Source organism: Salvelinus alpinus, chromosome 10, assembly GCF_045679555.1.
Source record: "Salvelinus alpinus chromosome 10, SLU_Salpinus.1, whole genome shotgun sequence".
Taxonomy (NCBI): Eukaryota; Metazoa; Chordata; class Actinopteri; order Salmoniformes; family Salmonidae; genus Salvelinus; species Salvelinus alpinus.
The window spans coordinates 10,891,226-10,908,579 of NC_092095.1; the positions used below are offsets into that span (position 1 = coordinate 10,891,226).

The 17,354-nt window shown below is 50.5% G+C and overlaps 1 protein-coding gene across 1 annotated transcript in view; it reads right to left on the reverse strand.

The window, feature by feature from the left end:
* Nucleotides 1-17,354, reverse strand: part of LOC139531498 (collagen alpha-1(XI) chain-like) — a 239,748-nt gene that overhangs the window by 191,657 nt on the left and 30,737 nt on the right. The window contains exon 4 of the mRNA XM_071327991.1: nt 8,755-8,917. Within this exon, the coding sequence (XP_071184092.1) occupies nt 8,755-8,917 (163 nt within the window). The remainder of the gene's footprint in view (nt 1-8,754; nt 8,918-17,354) is intronic.

Sequence of the window (17,354 nt, forward strand, 5' to 3'; positions counted from 1 at the left end):
TTCTAACGCTCCGCTCCAAACAACCTGACTTCTAACGCTCCGCTCCAAACACCCTGACTTCTAACGCTCCGCTCCAAACACCCTGACCCACTAACGCTCTGCTCCAAACACCCTGACTTCTAACGCTCTGCTCCAAACACCCTGACCCACTAACGCTCCGCTCCAAACACCCTGACCCACTGACGCCACATCTCCAAACAACATGACTTCTAACGCTCCGCTCCAAACAACCTGACTTCTAACGCTCCTCTCCAAACAACCTGATTTCTAACGCTCGGCTCCAAACAACCTGATCTCTAACGCTCTGCTCCAAACAACCTGACTTCTAACGCTCCGCTCCAAACAACCTGACTTCTAACGCTCCGCTCCAAACACCCTGACCCACTAACGCACCGCTCCAAACAACCTGACTTCTAACGCTCCGCTCCAAACAACCTGACTTCTAACGCTCCACTCCAAACACCCTGACTTCTAACGCTCGGCTCCAAACACCCTGACCCGCTGACGCTCCGCTCCAAACAACCTGACTTCTAACGCTCCGCTCCAAACACCCTGACCCACTGACGCTCCGCTCCAAACAACCTGACTTCTAACGCTCTGCTCCAAACAACCTGACTTCTAACGCTCCGCTCCAAACAACCTGACTTCTAACGCTCTGCTCCAAACAAACTGACTTCTAACGCTCCGCTCCAAACAACCTGACTTCTAACGCTCCGCTCCAAACACCCTGACTTCTAACGCTCCGCTCCAAACACGCTGACTTCTAACGCTCCGCTCCAAACACGCTGACCCACTAACGCTCCGCTACAAACACCCTGACCCACTAACGCTCCGCTCCAAACAACCTGACTTCTAACGCTCCGCTCCAAACATCCTGACCCACTAACGTTCCCCTCCAAACAACCTGACCCACTAACGCTCTGCTACAAACACCCTGACCCACTGACGCCACATCTCCAAACAATCTGACTTCTGACGCTCCGCTCCAAACACCCTGACTTCTAACGCTCCGCTCCAAACACCCTGACTTCTAACGCTCCGCTCCAAACAACCTGACTTCTAACGCTCCGCTCCAAACAACCTGACTTCTAACGCTCCGCTCCAAACAACCTGACTTCTAACGCTCCGCTCCAAACAACCTGACTTCTAACGCTCCGCTCCAAACAACCTGACTTCTAACGCTCCGCTCCAAACACCCTGACTTCTAACGCTCCGCTCCAAACACCCTGACTTCTAACGCTCCGCTCCAAACACCCTGACCCACTAACGCTCTGCTCCAAACACCCTGACTTCTAACGCTCTGCTCCAAACACCCTGACCCACTAACGCTCCGCTCCAAACACCCTGACCCACTGACGCCACATCTCCAAACAACATGACTTCTAACGCTCCGCTCCAAACAACCTGACTTCTAACGCTCCTCTCCAAACAACCTGATTTCTAACGCTCCGCTCCAAACAACCTGATCTCTAACGCTCCGCTCCAAACAACCTGACTTCTAACGCTCCGCTCCAAACAACCTGACTTCTAACGCTCCGCTCCAAACACCCTGACCCACTAACGCACCGCTCCAAACAACCTGACTTCTAACGCTCCGCTCCAAACAACCTGACTTCTAACGCTCCGCTCCAAACAACCTGACTTCTAACGCTCCGCTCCAAACAACCTGACTTCTAACGCTCCGCTCCAAACACCCTGACTTCTAACGCTCCGCTCCAAACACCCTGACCCACTAACGCTCTGCTCCAAACACCCTGACTTCTAACGCTCTGCTCCAAACACCCTGACCCACTAACGCTCCGCTCCAAACACCCTGACCCACTGACGCCACATCTCCAAACAACATGACTTCTAACGCTCCGCTCCAAACAACCTGACTTCTAACGCTCCTCTCCAAACAACCTGATTTCTAACGCTCCGCTCCAAACAACCTGATCTCTAACGCTCTGCTCCAAACAACCTAACTTCTAACGCTCCGCTCCAAACAACCTGACTTCTAACGCTCCGCTCCAAACACCCTGACCCACTAACGCACCGCTCCAAACAACCTGACTTCTAACGCTCCGCTCCAAACAACCTGACTTCTAACGCTCCACTCCAAACACCCTGACTTCTAACGCTCGGCTCCAAACACCCTGACCCGCTGACGCTCCGCTCCAAACAACCTGACTTCTAACGCTCCGCTCCAAACACCCTGACCCACTGACGCTCCGCTCCAAACAACCTGACTTCTAACGCTCTGCTCCAAACAACCTGACTTCTAACACTCCGCTCCAAACACCCTGACCCACTGACGCTCCGCTCCAAACAACCTGACTTCTAACGCTCTGCTCCAAACACCCTGACCCACTAACGCTCCGCTCCAAACACCCTGACCCACTGACGCCACATCTCCAAACAACATGACTTCTAACGCTCCGCTCCAAACAACCTGACTTCTAACGCTCCTCTCCAAACAACCTGATTTCTAACGCTCCGCTCCAAACAACCTGATCTCTAACGCTCCGCTCCAAACAACCTGACTTCTAACGCTCCGCTCCAAACAACCTGACTTCTAACGCTCCGCTCCAAACACCCTGACCCACTAACGCACCGCTCCAAACAACCTGACTTCTAACGCTCCGCTCCAAACAACCTGACTTCTAACGCTCCGCTCCAAACAACCTGACTTCTAACGCTCCGCTCCAAACAACCTGACTTCTAACGCTCCGCTCCAAACACCCTGACTTCTAACGCTCCGCTCCAAACACCCTGACCCACTAACGCTCTGCTCCAAACACCCTGACTTCTAACGCTCTGCTCCAAACACCCTGACCCACTAACGCTCCGCTCCAAACACCCTGACCCACTGACGCCACATCTCCAAACAACATGACTTCTAACGCTCCGCTCCAAACAACCTGACTTCTAACGCTCCTCTCCAAACAACCTGATTTCTAACGCTCCGCTCCAAACAACCTGATCTCTAACGCTCTGCTCCAAACAACCTGACTTCTAACGCTCCGCTCCAAACAACCTGACTTCTAACGCTCCGCTCCAAACAACCTGACCCACTAACGCACCGCTCCAAACAACCTGACTTCTAACGCTCCGCTCCAAACAACCTGACTTCTAACGCTCCACTCCAAACACCCTGACTTCTAACGCTCGGCTCCAAACACCCTGACCCGCTGACGCTCCGCTCCAAACAACCTGACTTCTAACGCTCCGCTCCAAACACCCTGACCCACTGACGCTCCGCTCCAAACAACCTGACTTCTAACGCTCTGCTCCAAACAACCTGACTTCTAACGCTCCGCTCCAAACAACCTGACTTCTAACGCTCCGCTCCAAACAACCTGACTTCTAACGCTCCGCTCCAAACACCCTGACCCACTAACGCTCCGCTCCAAACACCCTGACTTCTAACGCTCCGCTCCAAACACGCTGACTTCTAACGCTCCGCTCCAAACACGCTGACCCACTAACGCTCCGCTACAAACACCCTGACCCACTAACGCTCCGCTCCAAACAACCTGACTTCTAACGCTCCGCTCCAAACATCCTGACCCACTAACGTTCCCCTCCAAACAACCTGACCCACTAACGCTCTGCTACAAACACCCTGACCCACTGACGCCACATCTCCAAACAATCTGACTTCTGACGCTCCGCTCCAAACACCCTGACTTCTAACGCTCCGCTCCAAACACCCTGACTTCTAACGCTCCGCTCCAAACACCCTGACTTCTAACACTCCGCTCCAAACACCCTGACCCACTGACGCTCCGCTCCAAACAACCTGACTTCTAACGCTCCGCTCCAAACACCCTGACCCACTGACGCTCCGCTCCAAACAACCTGACTTCTAACGCTCCGCTCCAAACACCCTGACTTCTAACGCTCCGCTCCAAACAACATGACTTCTAACGCTCCGCTCCAAACAACCTGACTTCTAACGCTCCGCTCCAAACAACCTGACTTCCAACGCTCCGCTCCAAACACCCTGACCCACTAACGCTCCGCTCCAAACAACCTGACTTCTAACACTCCGCTCCAAACAACCTGACTTCTAACGCTCCGCTCCAAACAACCTGACTTCTAACGCTCCGCTCCAAACAACCTGACTTCTAACGCTCCGCTCCAAACAACCTGACTTCTAACGCTCCGCTCCAAACACCCTGACCCACTAACGCCCCGCTCCAAACAACCTGACTTCTAACGCTCCGCTCCAAACAACCTGACTTCTAACGCTCCGCTCCAAACAACCTGACTTCTAACGCTCCGCTCCAAACACCCTGACCCACTGACGCTCCGCTCCAAACAACCTGACTTCTAACGCTCCGCTCCAAACAACCTGACTTCTAACGCTCCGCTCCAAACAACCTGACTTCTAACGCTCCGCTCCAAACACCCTGACTTCTAACGCTCCGCTCCAAACAACCTGACCCACTAACGCTCCGCTACAAACACCCTGACCCACTAACGCTCCGCTCCAAACACCCTGACTTCTAACGCTCCGCTCCAAACATCCTGACCAACTAACGTTCCGCTCCAAACAACCTGACTTCTAACGCTCCGCTCCAAACACCCTGACTTCTAACGCTCCGCTCCAAACACCCTGACCCACTAACGCTCCGCTACAAACACCCTGACTTCTAACGCTCCGCTACAAACACCCTGACCCACTGACGCCACATCTCCAAACAACATGACTTCTAACGCTCCGCTCCAAACACCCTGACTTCTAACGCTCCAAACAACCTGACTTCTAACGCCCCGCTCCAAACACCCTGACTTCTAACGCTCCGCTCCAAACAACATGACTTCTAACGCTCCGCTCCAAACACCCTGACTTCTAACGCTCCGCTCCAAACACCCTGACCCACTGACGCTCTGCTTCAAACAACCTGACTTCTAACGCTCCGCTCCAAACACCCTGACTTCTAACGCTCCGCTCCAAACACCCTGACTTCTAACTCTCCGCTCCAAACAACCTGACTTCTAACACCCCGCTCCAAACACCCTGACTTCTAACTCTCCGCTCCAAACAACCTGACTTCTAACACCCCGCTCCAAACACCCTGACTTCTAACGCTCCGCTCCAAACACCCTGACCCACTGACCCACCTGACCCACTGACTCCGCTCCAAACACCTTGACTTCTAACGCTCCAAACACCCTGACTTCTAACGCTCCGCTCCAAACACCCTGACCCACTGACGCTCCGCTCCAAACACCCTGACCCACTGACGCTCCGCTCCAAACAACCTGACTTCTAACGCTCTGCTACAAACACCCTGACTTCTAACGCTCCGCTCCAAACACCCTGACCCACTAACGCTCCGCTCCAAACACCCTGACCCACTGACGCTCCAAACAACATGACCCCTGACGCCCCGCTCCAAACAACCTGACTTCTAACGCCCCGCTCCAAACACCCTGACCCACTGACGCTTCGCTCCAAACACCCCGACACACTGCCGCTCCGCTCCAAACACCCTGACCCACTGACGCTTCGCTCCAAACACCCCGACACACTGCCGCTCCGCTCCAAACACCCTGACCCACTGACGCTTCGCTCCAAACACCCCGACACACTGCCGCTCCGCTCCAAACACCCCGACACACTGCCGCTTCGCTCCAAACACCCCGACACACTGCCGCTCCGCTCCAAACCCCTCGACACACTGCCGCTTCGCTCCAAACACCCCGACACACTGCCGCTCCGCTCCAAACAACCTCACCACTGAAGCTATAAACAACCTGACCATTGACGCTCCCTCCCCACCACACCCCGCAGGGTGATAACATGGCAGCAGCAGCAGTCAGCCCACAGTCAGGGTTACAGTGCCTTGCAAAAGTATTCATCCCCCTTGCCGTTTATCCTATTTTGTTGCATTACAACCTGTAATTTAAATGGATTTTTATTTGGATTTCATAGGATGGACATACACAAAATAGTCCAAATTGCTGAAGTGAAATTTTAAAAATTACTTGTTTAAAAAAATAAAAAAAAGTGGTGCGTGCATATGTATTCACCTCCTTTGCTATGAAGCCCCTAAATAAGATCTGGTGCAACCAATTACCTTCAGAAGTCACATAACTTGTTAAATAATGTCCACCTGTGTGCAATCTAAGTGTCACATGATCTGTCACATGACCTCAGTACATATACACCTGTTCTGAAAGGCCCCAGAGTCTGCAACACCACTAAGCAAGGGGCACCGAGTAAACAAAGGGGCTCTCCAAACAGGTCAGGGACAAAGTTGTAGAGAAGCACAGATCAGGGTTGGGTTATAAAAAAAGATCAGAAACCTGCATTGCTTGCTGTTTGGGGTTTTAGGCTGGGTTTCTGTACAGCACTTTGATATATCAACTGATGTAAGAAGAGCTATATAAATACATTTGATTTGGTTTTGAACATCCCACGGAGCACCATAAATCCATTATAAAAAAACAGAAACAATATGGCACTACAACAAACCTGCCAAGAGAGGGCCGCCCACCAAAACTCATAGACCAGGCAAGGAGGGCATTAATCAGAAAGGCAACAAAGAGACCAAAGATAACCCTGAAGGAGCTGCGAAGCTCCATAGCGGAGATTGGAGTATCTGTCCATCGGACCACTTTAAGCCGTACACTGCACCGAGCTGGGCTGTATGGAAGAGTGGCCAGAAAAAAGCCACTTCTTAAAGAACAAAATAAGTAAACACATTTGGTGTTCGCCAAAAGGCACGTGGGCGACTCCCCAAATATATGGAAGAAGGAAAATGCTTTGTCTGGCGCAAACCCAACACCTCTCATCACCCCGAGAACACAACAGTGAAGCAGGGTGGTGGCAGCATCATGCTGTAGGGATGTTTTTCATTGGCAGGGACTGGGAAACTGGTCAGAATTGATTGAAGGAATGATGGATGGCGCTAAACACTGGGAAATTCTTGAGGGAAACCTGTTTCAGTCTTCCAGAGATTTGAGACTGGGACGGAGGTTCACCTTCCAGCAGGACAATGACCCTAAGCATACTGCTAAAGCACCACTCAAGAGTTTTAAGGGGAAAATATTTATTAAATGTCTTGGAATGGCCTAGTCATAGCTCAAACCTCAATCCAATGGAGAACCTGTGGTATGACTTAAAGGCTGCTATACACCAGTGGAACCCATCCAACTTGAAGGAGCTGGAGCAGTTTCGCCTTGAAGAATGGGGGGGAGGTGAAAAGTTATGCACGCTCAAGTTTAATGTTTTTTTGTCTTATTTCTTGCTTGTTTCACAATAAAAAAATATTTAGCATCTTCAAAGTGGTAGGCATGTTGTGATACAACCCCCCCCAAAATAAATTTTAACTGTAGGTTGTTGAGGAGACGATGAATATGAACAGATCTCCTCTAACGCCCAGAATCCTTCTATTCAAAGTCCCATTATCCAGCTCTGCTAATGATCTATTGATCTACTGTTTTTGACCAAGTGCGCATGCGCCAAATCAACATTCAGCACCTCCGATAATATCACTCATGACTGTCACGCACAGGTCGGCTGATCCAGCAGCAGTACAGTATCCCGAAAGATCATTGATTTCATTTTTATTTAGACCTTTTTTGATCTCATCATATTCATTGTCTCCTCACGTCCAGGTACTGGTTCAGGTTAGGATGAGACCCTGCAGCAGTCAGCCCACAGTCAGGTTAGGACAAGACCCAGCAGCAGTCAAGTTAGGGTGAGACCCAGCAGTCGAGGCAAGGCAAGCAGGGCCAGGGAACGATGATAGATCACTCCCCACCCTCCAGCACCACGTAAACAAACACAAACTCATTCTCTTACAGGCAACACACATCCCACAAAAACAACCCTCAGTCCCCTGCATCCACACCAGGGTGGTGACCTGTCCCCTGCATCCAGGGTGGTGACTTGTCCCCTGCATCCACACCAGGGTGGTGACCTGTCCCCTGCATCCAGTGTGGTGACCTGTCCCCTGTATCCACACCAGGGTGGTGACCTGTCCCCTGCATCCAGGGTGGTGACCTGTCCCCTGCATCCACACCAGGGTGGTGACCTGTCCCCTGCATCCAGGGTGGTGACCTGTCCCCTGCATCCACACCAGGGTGGTGACCTGTCCCCTGTATCCAGGGTGGTGACCTGTCCCCTGTATCCAGGGTGGTGACCTGTCCCCTGTATCCACACCAGGGTGGTGACCTGTCCCCTGCATCCAGGGTGGTGACCCTACCAAAAAAGGTAGGATGTGGATCATAAAATCAGTCACTATCTGGTGTGACCACCATTTGCCTCATGCACCGCAACACATCTCCTTCACATAGAGTTGATCAGGCTGTTGATTGTGGCCTGTGGAATGTTGTCCCACTCTTTTTCAATGGCTGTACGAAGTTGCTGGATATTGCTGGGAACTGGATCACGCTGTCGTACTGTACACGTTGAATCAGAGCATCCCAAACATGCTCAATGGGTGACACGTCTGGTGAGTATGAATACACGGTGACACGTCTGGTGAGTTGAATAACTCTGACATTTTTAGCTTCCAGGAACTGTGTTTTATTTCAGCTCATGAAACATGGGACCAACACTTTAAATGTTTTGTTTCTATTTTTGTTCAGTGTAGTTGTACACCTCTTTTTCTCACACACACGGCAGATTTGAGTCATTGGTGTTCAAGGCTTATATGCGCTATGCGTAACTAGCCTGGGAACGAGGTTAACGTCCCCATGTTACAGCAACCAAGCAGAATGTACAGCCCGGCCTTCTATCCAACATCATGTCTTTACCTGGAAGACGTTCTCGTCAAGGATCCTGGTTCCGAACACGGTGACGCCTTTGGTGTTGATGGAGGCACGGTCACTCCTGAGGAGGGGTTTGGTGATCTTCTGTTTACAGTCCACGATGATGGTGACCGTCTTCTTCTCCACACTGATGGCCACACGATGCCACCTGTTAGAGGGGACACGAGCAACACAGGAGATACATGGTTAGATACTGTACATTCAGATCAGACCGCTGTTTTTAACCAGACTAACAAAAACCTCCACAAACAGACAGAACATTGTTTGTGTCTCAAAAGGCACCCTACACCCTATTGACCATAGCACTATATAGGGAAGAGGGTGCCATTTGGGACGAACTCAAAAGGGTTACCCGACGTGGCCACGCGTGCACCCAACACCTCCTGAGCCCCCGCCAGGACATTCTGGCCTCCACACTCTGTTTAACACTGGATTATACTCATTAAACTCCAAACGTAATCCTCCTTCTGGGTTACTCGGCGTGACAGACGTGTTGAACATTGTGGAAAGTGTGTGTCAGGAAAGAGCAAGAGAGAGCAGGAGGCGCACAGTCAAAACACTGTCCTGAGGAAGAGGATCCGGTGGAGAAGAGAGGAGGAGGAGCCTGAGAAAGGAGAAGGGGGGGAGGGGAGGAGGAGGAGGAGAGAGGAGGAAGAGCCTGAGAGAGGAGAATGGGGAGGAAGGGGAGGAGGAGGAGGAGAGAGGAGGAAGAGCCTGAGGAGGATGATATTTGATATTACAGTTTAATTTAATTTATTTTTAAGTGTAAAAATGTATAAAAACCTGTTTTTGCGTTGTCATTATATTATTGTATTGTGTGTAGATTGATGAGTGAAAATCATTATTAAAGTGACCAGTGTTCAAGAACCAACAGTCAGTAATACTGATCAAAATGGCTGCCCTCGGATGACAATACTCGTCCTGTAAATCTCTCATTATGATAGCAACCCAAGCATTTGCGTTTGTCAGCCATTATGCATCCCTCCAGTGTATTACAAACTGGCTACAGAATAAATATTCCGTTAAGATACTAACTGTTCTTGTTTTTCTATTTTTTTTTTTTCTTCATTTGGGTAATACTTATAAACAAAATGCACTAGCACATCTGACGGTTACTTCCACATGTGCCTTGGAAATGTTTAAATGCCTTTCCTCTGAATGACACTAGAGCAATACTTTCCTTTTCCCACTGTTTAAGTACGCATGTACAGTAAACTGTATCGCTATAAAACAATGTATAAACCAAAGGTGGGTAGGCAGCATTAGTTACAGTCTAGTCAGTGAGGATTTGGCTAAGGTCTAGTGTTGGACTTCCAGGTCTTTAAACACTAAAATCCTACTCAGAGAACATTGCTTTTTAGACAGCAGGTCACAAAACTGTACAGTGGACCAAAGCACCCCACAGAACTGCTACAAAGTAGGCTAGTGGGGGCTACTATTTCTCTGTGTTGTTAGAATGGCAGCATGGTATGTATTATTTCTCTGTGTTAGAATGGCAGCATGGTATGTATTATTTCTCTGTGTTAGAATGGCAGCATGGTATGTATTATTTCTCTGTGTTGTTAGAATGACAGCATGGTAGGTATTATTTCTCTGTGTTAGAATGGCAGCATGGTATGTATTATTTCTCTGTGTTAGAATGGCAGCATGGTATGTATTCTTTCTCTGTGTTAGAATGGCAGCATGGTATGTATTCTTTCTCTGTGTTAGAATGGCAGCATGGTATGTATTATTTATCTGTGTTAGAATGGCAGCATGGTATGTATTATTTCTCTGTGTAAGAATGACAGCATGGTATGTATTATTTATCTGTTTAAGAATGACAGCATGGTATGTATTATTTATCTGTTTTAAGAATGGCAGCATGGTATGTATTATTTCTCTGTGTTAGAATGGCAGCATGGTATGTATTATTTATCTGTTTTAAGAATGGCAGCATGGTATGTATTATTTATCTGTTTAAGAATGACAGCATGGTATGTATTATTTATCTGTGTTTGTCACGTTCCTGACCTGTTTTCTCTTGTTTTGTATGTGTTTAGTTGGTCAGGACGTGAGCTGGGTGGGAATTCTATGTTGTGTGTCTAGTTTGTCTGTTTCTATGTCAGCCTAGTGTGGGTTCTCAATCAGAGGCAGATGGTAGTCGTTGTCTCTGATTGAGACTCATATATAGGAGGCTTGTTTTGTGTTGGGAGTTTGTGGGTGTTTGTTACCTGTCTCTGTGTTTGTGTTCTGCACCAGATAGGTCTGTATCGGTTTTCACGTTTGTTATTTTGTAAGTTGTTTGTAGTGTTCACTTGTTCTTTAATTAAACATGTTGAGCACTGGCTACGCTGCATTTTGGTCCTCTCCTTCACCCCTGGAAGAAAACCTTTACAGAAACACCCACCAAACCAGGACCAAGCAGCGTAGCAACGGGGAGCAGCAGCGGCCCAGTACACAGGACTACTGGACACAGGAGGAATGGTCTTGGGAGATCATGGACGGAAAAGGACCCTGGGGAAGGGTTGGAGAGAATCGCCGCTCTCGGGAGGTGAAGGAGGCAGCCACAGCCCAGGAGCGGTGGATTGAGGAGGCAGCACGTAAGAGAGGCTGGAAGCCCGAGAGGCTCACCCAAAAATTTCTTGGGGGGGAGGCTAAAGGGGAGTGTGGCGAAGCCGGGTTGGATACCTGAGCCAACTCCCCGGGCTTACCGTGGAGTGAGAGGGCGTCGTACTGGTCAGACACCGTGTTATGCGGTGGAGCGCACGGTGTCCCCAGTACGCGTGCTTAGCCCAGTGCGGGCTATTCCACCTTGCCGCACTGGTAGGGCTAGGTTGGGCATCGAGCCGGGTGTCATGAAGCCGGCCCAACATATCTGGCCTCCAGTACGTCTCCTCGGGCCGGCGTACATGGCACCAGCCTTACAGGTGGTGTCCCCGGTTCGCCTGCATAGCCCAGTGCGGGCTATTCCACCTCGCCGCACTGGCAGGGCTACGGGGACCATTCAACCTGGTAAGGTTGGGGAGGCTCGGTGCTCAAGAGCACGTGTCCTCCTTCACGGTCCGGTATATCCGGCGCCACCTTCCCGCCCCAGCCCAGTGCCTCCAGTTCCGGCACCACGCACCAAGCCTCCTGTGCGTCTCCAGAGCCCTGTACACACTGTTCCTCCTCCCCGCACTCGCCCTGAGGTGCGTGCCCTCAGCCCGGTACCTCCTGTTCCGGCACCACGCATCAGGCCTATAGTGCGTCTCAGCCGGCCAGAGTCTGCCGTCTGCCCAGCGGCGCCTGAACTGCCCGTCTGCCCAGCGGCGTCTGAACTGTCCGTCTGCCCAAAGCCTTCTGCACTGCCTGTCTGCCCAGCTCCGTCTGAGCCATCTGTCTGCCCAGCTCCGTCTGAGCCATCTGTCTGCCCAGCGCCGTCTGAGCCATCTGTCTGCCCAGCGCCGTCTGAGCCATCTGTCTGCCCAGCGCCGTCTGAGCCATCCGTCTGCCCAGCGCCTTCTGAGCCATCCGTCTGCCCAGCGCCTTCTGAGCCATCCGTCTGCCCAGCGCCTTCTGAGCCATCCGTCTGCCCAGCGCCTTCTGAGCCATCCGTCTGCCCAGCGCCTTCTGAGCCATCCGTCTGCCCAGCGCCTTCTGAGCCATCGGTCTGCCCAGCGCCTTCTGAGCCATCCGTCTGCCCAGCGCCTTCTGAGCCATCCGTCTGCCCAGCGCCTTCTGAGCCATCCGTCTGCCACGAGCCATTAGAGCCGCCCGTCTGTCCCGAGCCATTAGAGCCGTCCGTCAGTCAGGAGCCGCTAGAGCCGTCCGTCAGTCAGGAGCCGCCAGAGCCGCCAGCCAGTCAGGAGCCGCCAGAGCCGCCAGCCAGTCAGGAGCCGCCAGAGCCGCCAGCCAGTCAGGAGCCGCCAGAGCCGCCAGCCAGTCAGGAGCCGCCACAGCCGCCAGCCAGTCAGGAGCCGCCAGAGCCGCCAGCCAGTCAGGAGCCGCCAGAGCCGCCAGCCAGTCAGGAGCCGCCAGAGCCGCCAGCCAGTCAGGAGCCGCCAGAGCCGCCAGCCAGTCAGGAGCTGCCAGAGCCGCCAGCCAGTCAGGAGCTGCCAGAGCCGCCAGCCAGTCAGGAGCTGCCAGAGCCGCCAGCCAGTCAGGAGCTGCCAGAGCCGCCAGCCAGTCAGGAGCTGCCAGAGCCGCCAGCCAGTCAGGAGCTGCCAGAGCCGCCAGCCAGTCAGGAGCTGCCAGAGCCGCCAGCCAGTCAGGAGCTGCCCTACAGTCATGAGCTGCCCTACAGTCATGAGCTGCCCTACAGTCATGAGCTGCCCTACAGTCATGAGCTGCCCTACAGTCATGAGCTGCCCTACAGTCATGAGCTGCCCTACAGTCATGAGCTGCCACTCAGTCCGGAGCTGCCACTCAGTCCGGAGCTGCCACTCAGTCCGGAGCTGCCACCCAGTCCGGAGCTGCCACCCAGTCCGGAGCTGCCACCCAGTCCGGAGCTGCCACCCAGTCCGGAGCTGCCACCCAGTCCGGAGCTGCCATTAGTACAGAGTTGTCCCTCTGTCCTAAGCTATCCCTCTGTCCGGAGCTACCTCTCTGTCCGGAGCTACCTCTCTGTCCTGAGCTACCTCTCTGTCCTGAGCTACCTCTCTGTCCTGAGCTACCTCTCTGTCCTGAGCTACCTCTCTGTCCTGAGCTGTCTCCTCTATGTAGGAGGGGCCTTAGTGAAGGTTCCTGGACCATGGTCGGGGGCGAGGGTCGCCACTCAAAGGACGCTAAGGAGGGGGACAAAGACAATGGTGGAGTGGTGTCCTCGTCCACCGCCGGAGCCGCCACCGCGGACAGATGCCCACCCAGACCCTCCCCTTGAGTTTTTAGGGGTGCGCCCGGAGTTCGCACCTTGAGGGGGGGGTTCTGTCACGTTCCTGACCTGTTTTCTCTTGTTTTGTATGTGTTTAGTTGGTCAGGACGTGAGCTGGGTGGGAATTCTATGTTGTGTGTCTAGTTTGTCTGTTTCTATGTCAGCCTAGTGTGGGTTCTCAATCAGAGGCAGATGGTAGTCGTTGTCTCTGATTGAGACTCATATATAGGAGGCTTGTTTTGTGTTGGGAGTTTGTGGGTGTTTGTTACCTGTCTCTGTGTTTGTGTTCTGCACCAGATAGGTCTGTATCGGTTTTCACGTTTGTTATTTTGTAAGTTGTTTGTAGTGTTCACTTGTTCTTTAATTAAACATGTTGAGCACTGGCTACGCTGCATTTTGGTCCTCTCCTTCACCCCTGGAAGAAAACCTTTACAGTGTTAGAATGACAGCATGGTATGTATTATGTATCTGTTTAACAATGACAGCATGGTGTGTATTATTTCTCTGTGTAAGAATGGCAACACAGTATGTACTCTATCTGTGTTGCTAGAATGGCAGCATGGTATGTATTATTTCTCTGTGTTAGAATGGCAGCATGGTATGTATTATTTATCTGTGTTAGAATGGCAACACGGTATGTACTCTTTATCTGTGTTGCTAGAATGGCAGCATGGTATGTATTATTTCTCTGTGTGTTACGGCTGTCCTCGCTGACAGAAGGTGTGGACCAAAACGCAGAGTGGTTAGTGTTCATTCTTTTAATGAAAGTCAACAAAACACTTCAAATTACAAAAAACAACCAACGTGACAAAACCGAAACCGTCCTGTATGGCAACAAAACCTCCACAGGAACAAACACCCACAAAACACAAGTGAAACCCTGGCTGCCTAAGTATGATTCTCAATCAGGGACAACGATTAACAGCTGTCTCTGATTGAGAATCATACCAGGCCGAACACAAAATCCCAACATAGAAAATCAACCATAGACAACCCACCCAACTCACGCCCTGACCAACTAAAATAAATACAAAACAAAGGAAAACAGGTCAGGAACGTGACACTGTGTAAGAATGGCAACACGGTATGTACTCTTTATCTGTGTTGCTAGAATGGCAGCATGGTATGTATTATTTCTCTGTGTTAGAATGGCAGCATGGTATGTATTATTTCTCTGTGTTAGAATGGCAGCATGGTATGTATTATTTCTCTGTGTTAGAATGGCAGCATGGTATGTATTATTTCTCTGTGTAAGAATGGCAACACGGTATGTACTCTTTATCTGTGTTGCTAGAATGGCAGCATGGTATGTATTATTTCTCTGTGTTGTTAGAATGGCAGCATGGTATGTATTATTTCTCTGTGTTGTTAGAATGGCAGCATGGTATGTATTATTTATCTGTGTTGCTAGAATGGCAGCATGGTATGTATTATTTCTCTGTGTTGCTAGAATGGCAGCATGGTATGTATTATTTCTCTGTGTTGTTAGAATGGCAGCATGGTATGTATTATTTCTCTGTGTTAGAATGGCAGCATGGTATGTATTATTTATCTGTGTTAGAATGGCAACACGGTATGTACTCTTTATCTGTGTTGCTAGAATGGCAGCATGGTATGTATTATTTCTCTGTGTAAGAATGGCAACACGGTATGTACTCTTTATCTGTGTTGCTAGAATGGCAGCGTGGTATGTATTATTTCTCTGTGTAAGAATGGCAACACGGTATGTACTCTTTATCTGTGTTGCTAGAATGGCAGCATGGTATGTATTATTTCTCTGTGTTAGAATGGCAGCATGGTATGTATTATTTCTCTGTGTAAGAATGGCAACACGGTATGTACTCTTTATCTGTGTTGCTAGAATGGCAGCATGGTATGTATTATTTCTCTGTGTTGTTAGAATGGCAGCATGGTATGTATTATTTCTCTGTGTTAGAATGGCAGCATGGTATGTATTATTTCTCTGTGTTGCTAGAATGGCAGCATGGTATGTATTATTTCTCTGTGTTGCTAGAATGGCAGCATGGTATGTATTATTTCTCTGTGTTGTTAGAATGGCAGCATGGTATGTATTATTTCTCTGTGTTGCTAGAATGGCAGCATGGTATGTATTATTTCTCTGTGTTGTTAGAATGGCAGCATGGTATGTATTATTTCTCTCTGTTGTTAGAATGGCAGCATGGTATGTATTATTTCTCTGTGTTAGAATGGCAGCATGGTATGTATTATTTCTCTTTGTTAGAATGGCAGCATGGTATGTATTATTTCTCTGTGTTGCTAGAATGGCAGCATGGTATGTATTATTTCTCTGTGTTGCTAGAATGGCAGCATGGTATGTATTATTTCTCTGTGTTAGAATGGCAGCATGGTATGTATTATTTCTCTGTGTTAGAATGGCAGCATGGTATGTATTATTTCTCTGTGTTGCTAGAATGGCAGCATGGTATGTATTATTTCTCTGTGTTGCTAGAATGGCAGCATGGTATGTATTATTTCTCTGTGTTGCTAGAATGGCAGCATGGTATGTATTATTTCTCTGTGTTAGAATGGCAGCATGGTCTTTCTTTAATTGGATAGAGCAGTAAGATCTTATAAGAAGAAGACGTATAAAACTCTCACAAAAACACCTATTTCCTCTCATAAGGGCCCTTTGATGTATCTTAATAACATGACATTTTACTTGAAGTGGAATTTCTCATACTTAAATCTACCTGGGTCAAAATGTCCGCTGACCGGGTTAAGGCTTCTCGTCAAGCCCAGGAAAACAAACTGTCACAAAAAAACACAACCCAAAATGTGTCTGCCTAAATAACCCGGAGAGACAGAATAAAACGCTTTGTGAAGAAGAAAAAAAGACAGATCGTTTTCTCAGCGTCTCCTCCGTTTGATTGTTCTCCTGCGTTTCGCCACGGGCTCATGTACACTAAGCCGCGGCTCCCAGGGAGAATTCTGGGGTTTCTGAACTCAGAGCGGAAAATCAGACAGGCACTGACGGAAGCTAAGAGACTCTCTGTAAGGAATCTGATTGGATGAGGTAATCCAGGAGGTTAATACTGTAAAGTTAACGTACCTCTCCTCTTTCCCCCACAATCCCTCCTCCACGTTCCCCTCTTTAAAGAAAACAGAGGCACAGGGCTCATGGCTGAGGTCAGGTTCCCCATGATAGTCCCTGCTGCTCCCCACTAATCCACTGTCTTTGACCCCTTCAATCCCCCATACTGCTGCTACTACCCAGGACCCCCCTAACCCTCACCCCTCCTATCCCCCGTGCTGCAGCCCAGGACCCCCCTAACCCTCACCTCTCCTATCCCCCGTGCTGCAGCCCAGGACCCCCTAACCCTCACCTCTCCTATCCCCGTGCTGCAGCCCAGGACCCCCCTAACCCTCACCTCTCCTATCCCCCGTGCTGCAGCCCAGGACCCCCCTAACCCTCACCTCTCCTATCCCCCGTGCTGCAGCCCAGGACCCCCCTAACCCTCACCTCTCCTATCCCCCGTGCTGCAGCCCAGGACCCCCCTAACCCTCACCTCTCCTATCCCCCTGTGCTGCAGCTCAGGACCCCCCTAACCCTCACCTCTCCTATCCCCCCGTGCTGCAGCCCAGGACCCCCCTAACCCTCACCTCTCCTATCCCCCTGTGCTGCAGCTCAGGACCCCCCTAACCCTCACCTCTCCTATCCCCCCGTGCTGCAGCCCAGGACCCCCCTAACCCTCACCCCTCCTATCCCCTGTGCTGCAGCCCAGGACCCCCCTAA